General features: G+C 41.4%; 1 protein-coding gene across 1 annotated transcript; it reads right to left on the bottom strand.

Moving 5' to 3' along the window:
* Window positions 1-29: 29 nt before the first annotated feature.
* Window positions 30-9,183, bottom strand: LOC109527280 (RING finger protein 122). The gene is made up of 6 exons (XM_019889087.1): window positions 8,491-9,183; window positions 6,750-6,903; window positions 4,596-4,638; window positions 4,238-4,279; window positions 2,930-3,012; window positions 30-750 (listed from the first exon to the last, which is right to left on the bottom strand). Exons 1-6 carry the CDS (start codon window positions 8,513-8,515, stop codon window positions 630-632), a joined length of 468 nt encoding a protein of 155 aa, XP_019744646.1. The 5' UTR covers window positions 8,516-9,183; the 3' UTR covers window positions 30-629.
* Window positions 9,184-9,535: the final 352 nt, after the last annotated feature.

Raw genomic sequence — 9,535 nt, 5'->3', positions numbered from 1 at the left:
CATTACATACACGCTAGTTTTCTATCCTCTTTTAAAAGGAAAGTTCTCGGTACACACTCTGAAAAAAAAAATCTGCCTACTTAAGTCCTTGATGCTGGTCGTGATGTCATCCAGAAGTTGTGATGTCATCCATAGCGTGTGGCTACCGCTTGACTGCTTGAGTATTTTACCTACACAGTGGCAGTATTGATTGTAAAATGCTTGTGTGGGTTACGTTGTGACTGACGTGGTTTGTGCTGGCTGGGTTGGTAACACCCCTGAGATGGTAGAGGTATCAGTACTGCTCCTGCTCAGTACCGCTTCTGTCCAGCAGTGCTGCAGTCCCGGTGCCTCCTTTCCAGACCGGCTGTTGCTGAGCAGTGCAATATGGAAGCTAAGCGAGGACCAATGTAATGAAAAATGTCTTATTTATACATCCTCCCCCCATCTTCTGACCCTACCAAATCACGTTTGCCTCCGTCAACATCCAATTCCCACCTAAGAATATTGCTCAAAGGTCAGCGGCAACACAGCCGCTTGGGATCATAAACAGCTTTGTCTGGTCTGTGAGATGATCATCTCTAGTCATTTAAATGGAGTTGTGGTTTTTTTTTTTCCCTAAGAGAAGTATAGTTTCCTCTCTCCCAACCTCACACTTCCTCTGGCTCCATGGGACCCTCGGCACCCTGTGGGGCATCAGTGTGGAGCCGCAAGATGGGTTTGTTGCACATTGGGCACACGCTGCGGATCTCCAGCCACTTTAGCAGGCACCTGAATGGGTACAAACTGTTTTAACAATAGGTCTAAGGAAGAACCATATTCATTTACGATGATACACACCCCTGATACATTTCATTTCATTATTTATACATGTATGCTTTGATGGAGCTGAAATACCTGGATCATTCCTGGCTATTGGTGCCTTGCCTGCCCCCACAAATAAAAGAAAATGCTTTTGAGCATTTGCTCATATATACAGTGATCTTCGTTCCAAAATAAACACGAAATAATGGCTGTAGAATGTTTTTTTTTTGGTTGCAATTAGCTTGCTTTTGATGTCTCTCTTAAATAAATTTGTACTCTTCGGATTAATTGTGGTGAGACAAAACATCTAAACATTTTTTAAATTACCGGTACAAACTTCAAAGTTTCAACCCCCAACCTCTTCCATTAAAAAATAAAAACCTGAAAGTAAAACGGTTCAAGTAATGAATAGCTTGAAATGGTACAAAGGTGAACTGACAGGTTACAAATAGCCAGTAAGGTTACCCAAAACAAACAGATGTATTTTTTTCTAGTTTTACCGACAATAGGGCTGTCTTTTGACTTAAACCCCACTGAGGTTGTTTGGGATGAATAGGACTAGTGGGTGAAAGCGAAGCAATGTACAAGTGCCACATTTTATGGGAAGTTGTGCAACAGTGATGGGAAGAATTTACAGACTACTGTACAGGTACAGTAATTAAGTTTCATTGAAACATTAATGCAGCAAATGAAATTTCTCTAATTGTGTGGTCATGGAAATTGTATTTTTCAATCTTAAGGTTCAGTCTTGATCTCATCTAGACTTGGGCTCGGACCTTGTGGACTCAGATTTGACTTCGATTCAATAAAAGTGGACTTGACTACAGCCCTGCTTTAGTGGCACATTGTGAAGGGCCGATGACAAAAACTCCTTGTCGTTATGCTGTTGAAAAGGCCACACAGTGATATTCTTTAAGGTGTATGTTAATTTTTATCAAGAGTTGTAACCATTGTTAATTTGCATATTCTTCCGTGAGAATGTCGTGTAGTTCGACTGTTAGAGCATGCGCCAGTGGCACCTGTGACGCAGTCGGACGTCTGAGGATAACATTCAGTATCGTGAGTTTGTTGGGTGGTTAGCCAGTATATCGTGTCAATCTAATTCATTGCGTGCAAAAACATTGTTGGGATTAGCCATAGTCTGTTTTGACCACAATATCTGGTTTTATCTGACGTTCTTTAGTGCACGGTACATGTTGCTGTGTGGCTATCACGAAGTTAGCGACAGGCCGCTAAGTATTGCACCGGAAGAGACGCGTTGTTTATAAATAAGAGCAAAAACAGGAAGTGCTGTGGTAGCTGCCTCAATAGTTTCTTTGCCTCTATTCATTTTTATCCTTATTTTATTAATAATGTGATGTGGAATGCACTCTCTGTTGAAAAACATATGAAAACCATTTAGGCAAGAAAAACTATTTTGAACAATACATTCAGATTACAGTATTATTCTAAACTCGCCACTTGTTCATGTATTTTGCCAATAAGATCATGTGAGTGGCAGTGTTAGACCAGACGACGACCTCCTGTTGTGCCATTTAAATACAAGAGCTTTATAAAAATAATAAACACTAGAAACAAACTTAAAACTGACAGAATTCTCTTAATATGTTGTCCCCTTTGTCTCCAAATAAAGTAACTAAAATATGAAGCACTTAATGGCATTTTGGTGGACAGATCATTTTCATTGGGTGTATTGAATCTGAATTGTATTTTATCTCAGAGGAATTTACAGGGAAAACAAATAAAATGTCCCAATAAATAGTGCCTTACGTGTTCCGTGCACCTTAGGTCAAAGCTCACTCAGGTTGTTACGTACATTGGAAGAACCGTCAAAGTTTAACTGGGTAACGGTTTTGTCAGCATTGTCATCCTGGAACTACAGGCTGTGTCTTGTTTTCTGGTATTTTCTTTTGTAGTAAACACTGTCTCATTCAGCAGCTCTGCATTATAAGAAGGCACGTTTTACTTTTTCGGTACTTTATCATCTAAACTAAAATAATGTGATATTTACAATGATCGCTATTGTTTTTCCACAGCGATTTGTATTGGATTTATATTAACAATGACGTTTCAGATCTTTTGACATTAAACAGTAAAGGTATTCGAAAGTGGTTGTTTGTTTACAATTTTCATTGCAGACACTCACTTCTTGTGAAATGCATGTGAGCACGGGCACACTCCCAGTTCGTCTCTGGTCCTGAATTCTTCCAGACACACGGCGCAGGTTTGCTGCCAAAACCAGAACAACAATGAGGTAAGGCCATATTTTGTGTCATTGTGTAACTTCAAAAAAAGGCTTCATCTTCTCAATCAAACAAAGAAACAAAATAATGTGAAGTTCAATGTGCCCCTGTTTCAGTGCATAAAATAAGGTGTTGGTTATGACCGGTAATTGTTCTTTTCATAGCTGTTTCTATTTTTGAATCTCAAAATCTGAACTTGCCCTCCCGCCCACCTCTGCCTTTGAAACATTTAAAGGCAGTCATTTATAAGATAGCAAATAGAGAAGCATGCTCATATGAAGCATCTATAAAAAGCACAGTTATTCTTAGCAGTCCTAAATTCTGCCACTACACACTTGAAGATTGGGAAGCACTTGGTATGTATTTGCCATCAACGAAAGAGATTTCAAGCACATGGCCAGTAAAATGCGTGTTGCATGTTAATTACATTTGACGATTGAACTGCCGTCAGTATGTTAGAATAGATAGGTCAACCTGGCTTATAAAGAGTAAGGCAGAAACATGGGCTGCATTCCACACAGGCTCAAATGCAGTGTGTCCCAAACTTTGAACCGAGGCACAGATTTTACATTTTAAAAATCTCAAAGCACACCACCAGACAAAAATATCCGAAAAATTGGTTTACACAGGTTTTGTATCTTCTACTGGTTAAAAAAAAATGTCTGTCACGGCATGGTGCTGGCATCGATAGTTGAACTACTGTACATTGTAGTAAGACATAATTTTTGGACCAATTAGGTGAAATTTTATTTCTTGCAGCAGAACAGTGGGTGACTGGTTAGCACATCTGCCTCGCAGTACGGAGGTCCAGGGTACGAAACTGGGTTCCAACCGTCCTGTGTGGATTTGATTGGCATGCTCTCTCTGTGCCTGTGTGGGTTTTCTCCGGGTATTCTGGTTTCCTCCCTCATTCAAAAAACATGCATGGTAGATGAGTTGACCATTCTACGTTGTCCCCAGGGGTGACTGTGAGTGGTTGTTGTTTGTCTATGTGTGGCCTGCAATTGTCTGGCAACCAGTTTAGGGTGTACCCCACCTACTGCCCGAAGACAGCTGGGGTAGGCTCCAGCACGCCCGTGACCCTAGTGAGGATAAGCGTCACAGATAATGGATGGATGGATAGTAAGAGATTGCTTGCAGCACACTGACAAAGGTTACGAATCTGTTCTAATGCAGCATATGTAAATTACATGTAAAGCAAAATGACTTACTCCAAGCAGGCTGAGTTTCTTGCTTGCTCCCTTCAGCACCACCTATAGTGAAGAATGAGTATGGAAGGATGAACATTTAATGTAATACAGTGTCAGCACTCTCATAAATATAACTTCTTCCGATGGGCCATATATCCTAACATGACTGACCTCATATTACTCCTCTGTTTGATGCATAGAAAACCTAGTCTAATATTAGTTTCAGAATTGTTGCATTCAATGTACCCTGATGAACTCTTCTGGAAGGTGGTGTTATGTTGCTCGGCTGAATGAAAAAAGCCTGACATGCAGTGGTAGGATTTAGAGTCTGTCTCAGAGTGTGCTGTTACACGTGCAGAGACTGCAGTGAGTGACAAACCTCATTGTAGCTGAACTGCTCCCTCGTTCCTTGTTGTTTCAACCTGAGTAAGCCACAAACAAGACAAAATATGCACTTTAATGGTATACAGAAATCTACTGTGGTAAGACATTCGACAGCACAGAACTATGCCAAAATTTTAAGTGAGGACCTAAGGCATGAGTGTCCCTCCAATGTGTTAGGCCATTGTTTCAGCATTAAAGGTCCTTCCAGAAATGTGGTTCGCACTCTTGCCCCTGGGACAAATTTGTCAGATGATAATGCCTTGCAAGTTATCAGGTGAGGGACATTATGTTGTCAATCTGGCTGGGGTTGAGAAAATGTCAATTGTTATAGAAATTCGCTTTAAAAGCAGTTTATTTGAATTTGTATTTTTTCAAAACTCTGTCACGAACATTACCTTGGGACTAAGCATGGTACAATTGCATTCATGGCTTTGAATCTGTGGGTCCTTCCCTGACTAAAATAAAAGCATTGCAATTTCACTAATTACTATGAATACTTGAAAGAATAACTCAATCACAAACTTGTTAAAATATTTACTGAACACTGTCATTCCAATGATGCTCACACACGCGAGCAACAAGGGCATGGCGGCCAATGGTAAGTTCGGGAGAACTCTCGTACGACCTGTCCACTCCGAGCTAAAAAGAGTGCGGTGTTGTTTTCAGCTGACACAAACTCCAAATGGTGACTGTATGTTGAGCTTTTGTTGTGGAAATTAACATGAAGGGATAATTATTCAATTGTTCGGCAATTAAAATAAATATGCAAGCCATAAAATGATAATGAGCATGAATTTCCCTGGAGCACATAATCAAGTATTCAAATATAGAGCAAGACAAGATACATATAATTTTTGAACACTGTCCAAGTGCCCACTATAAAATAGAATGATGTAGGCATCTACTTTACCACCGTAAACCAAAACCTTCACACTCTACATATGTTTATAATTATAGTGATTTTCGTCCCGGGCCACATCGTTTCCTTCATTGTGACCGTCAAATTTAAATTGAATTTATTATACTTAATCTCATCTCTCAAAGGGAAATTCAAACTCACACCCTTCAGTACATTAGAACGGAACAGATGCAGGCATGCAAGGTCAGACTGAAAGGGGTGCGCAAATAGTGCTGCACCTCCTGTGCTTTGCTTTGCTCTTGGGTACGCTTCAACAGTAGCTAGGAAGCAGACCAACATTGCAATGTGGACGACTCGCCATTTTTGTACATTTTGTCCACAGCGGGACTTGACCTTCAGCTCCAAAGCCTTACAGGTGAGCTTCTGGCATCCCATCTAAATATGAAATCACTTCATCATATATTACACGTAGACAACAATTCGATGTCATATTAGATGTCGACAACAATTCGACAATAATTGTTTTTGAAATAATTCATTGATGAAAATATTTTAACCCTTTCATGCTCCCTGTAACCTTATAGCATGATAAGCTGTCCACTGTAGTAACCGCTGTCCGTGAAAGGGTTAATTATCACTGAATTTACGTTGTATTTATAGTAGAGTTCGAGTCTTTTGTGCATTTTATTCATGTAATTGACTCATTAGCATATTCATAAATAAATGTTTGAAATTGTATAGTTGGTCCAATTTACATAACGTGATTAGTGTTTTGGAATTGTTGTTGGCTACTGTAAATTGTAGCAATTTTCCTCAAAGAGCTGCTCAACAAGGTGTTAAATGGCTCGTTATTTGTTCACATAAATAAATAAAATACATTAAGAGGCTATGAATGTACGAACATGGAGTAATTGTGTACGCTAACAGGCTAAAACAAGTGTGTACAGACCAAGACAAAAACAAAAACAGCCTACAGAAGTGTGAAGAGCTGCAAATTTGGTCACATAGTCATTTGATGTTAGGGATGGTTTTATGGTTTTGTTGTTTTTTTTCCGGTCTTTAAATAATCCAAGCATATAATTAGATGTTCCCAATAGGACTACAGTACATACTATAAAGAACAGAATCAAGAAATCAATAAATTTTGGGCTGGCTGGTGCACTTTGTGGCAATGTGGTGAAAATTCATTGCTGTCTCAATTTCTCCCTCACACATACACTACACTTCTCCAATACTTTCCAGCAATTCAGAATGGGCAAGGCCAACCTCCATTCTCATCTTTATACCTACCGGAAAAGGTAGCAGCAGAAGATGAGACTCAGCATGAAGACGAAAAGGCCAATGCCCAGTACAATGACATACACATTGAGTGGCAGGTGATACATGTCAGACGTCATGCTGCAGTCGTGTTCAGAGCTCAGAGAATTCAAACCGACCAGGCATCCTGCCAAAAAAAAAAAAAAAAAAAAAGACAGATCGACAAGTTTATAACACATACATCCAATGAAATTAAATCAAATCAAATTCAGGTCATTGGAGAGATGTCTGGAACTGAGAACTCAAACTGGCTTTGGAATAGTAAGTTACATCATCATCATCATCATTAGTTTGCCGTCATATAATGTAACCGCATGTGTGAGTCCCAGTGGTTCAAGTGCATGTGGCACTTGGCTTATTCCCTCATAACTGGAGATTTTCTCCTGTTTGGTCAGAAATACTCGGTGATGCTGCTCAGATGCGAGTGTGTCCATGGAGCTGTGGCTGTGGGACAGTGGTGGCAACCCTAACCCTCGTAGTGCGACCCCTTAATTGGCCGTGAAGTAGACAAACACAGCGAACAGACACCGACACACCACCATCTGTTCTCCAGACTAAATAGAGTAGTGTAGTAAAGTGTGTGCATGTGTGACAGCATTTGGGGGTTGAGGGCTTGGATTGTGTAGTGCAGTCTATGTGTGTGCTCGTTTTGAAAGACCCAGAAACGTGGGTGCTGCAGGTGGCCGGGTGGGGGTGGGGGTATATTTGAAATGAGAATGAACTTGGGACCAAGGGGCCATTTGGCAAAACAATAGCAGCGGAAGCCCCACTTCCACTAGCCACATGTCACCCTATTAATTTGCAGCAAGCGGGCTCTTTGCCAGTCTCGAAATGTCCATGTGTCTCTCTTCAGAGTCAATGAATGGGTACAGCTTGCACTGTGTGGGAGGTATGATAATTTGACCTAGCTGGAGGTTGGGGGATTTTAAAAGAAGGGGGGCAGGGAAACTGAATGAGAGATAGATGACGTGAGCAAAATGTGGATACCAGGCCTGTACAGGAAGTAAAAATGGAATGAAATAAGTGGTTGTCCCCACTCTGCAGCTTTAACAGCTTCCACACTTCTTAGGAAGTATTTTTAAAATATGTTAGCGTGTGTCTCTGTGGCATTTTATGATCAAGAAGAACCCATGTGAGGTTAGTAATGTTGGACATGAAAGAGGACCTGCCTCATTTCTGTTCGAGTTCATATCAACGTTATTTGATGAGTTCTCCACTTCATCCACACCAAACTCTTCTCAGCATGCCATTATTTTTCCTTGTGTCATGCTCGAAGGCAACATGGCTCACCCCAAACTGCACTCACAAATTTGGAAGCTTAGAGTTGACCAAAATGTCTTGCTGAAGAATCAAGACGTAGACTGGGTAGGAATGTAACATGATTGATTGATTGATTGATTGCTGTGTGCCCCACAACTTTTGTTCACAATACTAAACCAGACACAAAACAATAACGCGGACTGAGGTCGTAGAATAATCAGGAATATGCAGCTGCGGTAGTTGTCTGACTGAAGTAAACATGAACTTGAATGCACCTCATTTGGAGCGCCGTTTGTCACAGACAAAACATTCAGGCCTTTGTGATTTGCTCAAACCATCATGCAGAGCCAGTAAACTATGAAGCATAAACTGAGGTGACGAGCTCTAAGTAGGCTACACAAAATACGTACTGGGTCCTACGAGTATTAAACAGATGGCAGAGAAATCCACTTACCGTTACACCATTGGAATGGTTGCATGAAATTTGATTCCTGGGGCAGCTGCAATAAATTCAGACCCTTTAAGAAGAAGGCTGAGCTTGAATGGAGGCCAAACTCTTGGACTCGTGGTTGGTGCCTGCGATCAGTCACTGTGTGCTGAGCCCCTCCAAATACAAGTCTTAAGTTTTTCAGATTTGCTCAGATTTCCATAAATCCTTGAGAGGTGTGGTTTTGTTGGCTCAGCAGTCTGTGCGGCCCAGCATTTCCCAAATCTGGATCAAGCCCTCCGTGTTAAGACTGCGATATTTGGGAAAAGAGTTTGGACCGCGTCTAAAAATCTCATGTGCTCTTGGATGCCAGTATGAATGATGTCATCAGAGAAGACAAAGAAATCTTGTTGTGCAGCTGGAACTGTCACTTGCCTCATACCGTGGGTTATTTCGCAAGTTGTTGTCAAAATCTGAATCATGCGCAGTCATAACATCATCAACAGCGCAGTCAGTGTTTACAGTCAAAGCAGACAAAGACCCTCTATGACTTGTGTTTTTTTTTCCGCCAGGATTGGCTCCAATGTCATCCACCGATCACAATGACAGTCGTCGATCAATGGAGGTAATAATCTGGCTTTAGTCTGCTTTGTCTTCCCCCCATAAAGCCGCTTTTTTTAACAGAGGATTTTCGCGGCTTTCATTCTCCCCCCCTCAGATGTCCTCTGCTGTCTCCTCCTCCAGTCCGCTGATGTTGCAGAGGGTATTCCAGAAGCCAAAGATGTGCTCCTCTCAAAGGCCAAACAGAGTGAGGACCGCTCGGCAAGGCAGTCTTGAAGCTGGCATCGCTGTTTTTGCTGCTGAGTATGAGTTTGTTTCTCGCTCAGTGCATGTGTGTTTTTGTTTGATTCAATGGGGAGGGGGATCCTCTTCTTCCCACCATCTGCTTGCTCCTTCAGACGAAAAAAGACAAAAGGCGGCGTGTGTCAGTGAAGGGTGTTATCTGCTGCAATCAGTCTCTCCCACCTCCAAGTGGCTTTGTCATGGCACGCTTCTCCTCGTCCTCTCTCTG

The sequence above is a fragment of the Hippocampus comes genome, unplaced genomic scaffold (assembly GCF_001891065.2).
Source record: "Hippocampus comes isolate QL1 unplaced genomic scaffold, H_comes_QL1_v1.1 scaffold86, whole genome shotgun sequence".
Taxonomy (NCBI): domain Eukaryota; kingdom Metazoa; phylum Chordata; class Actinopteri; order Syngnathiformes; family Syngnathidae; genus Hippocampus; species Hippocampus comes.
The sequence above is the reverse complement of the archived record's forward strand: the minus strand, read 5'-3'. Positions and strand labels throughout refer to the sequence as shown.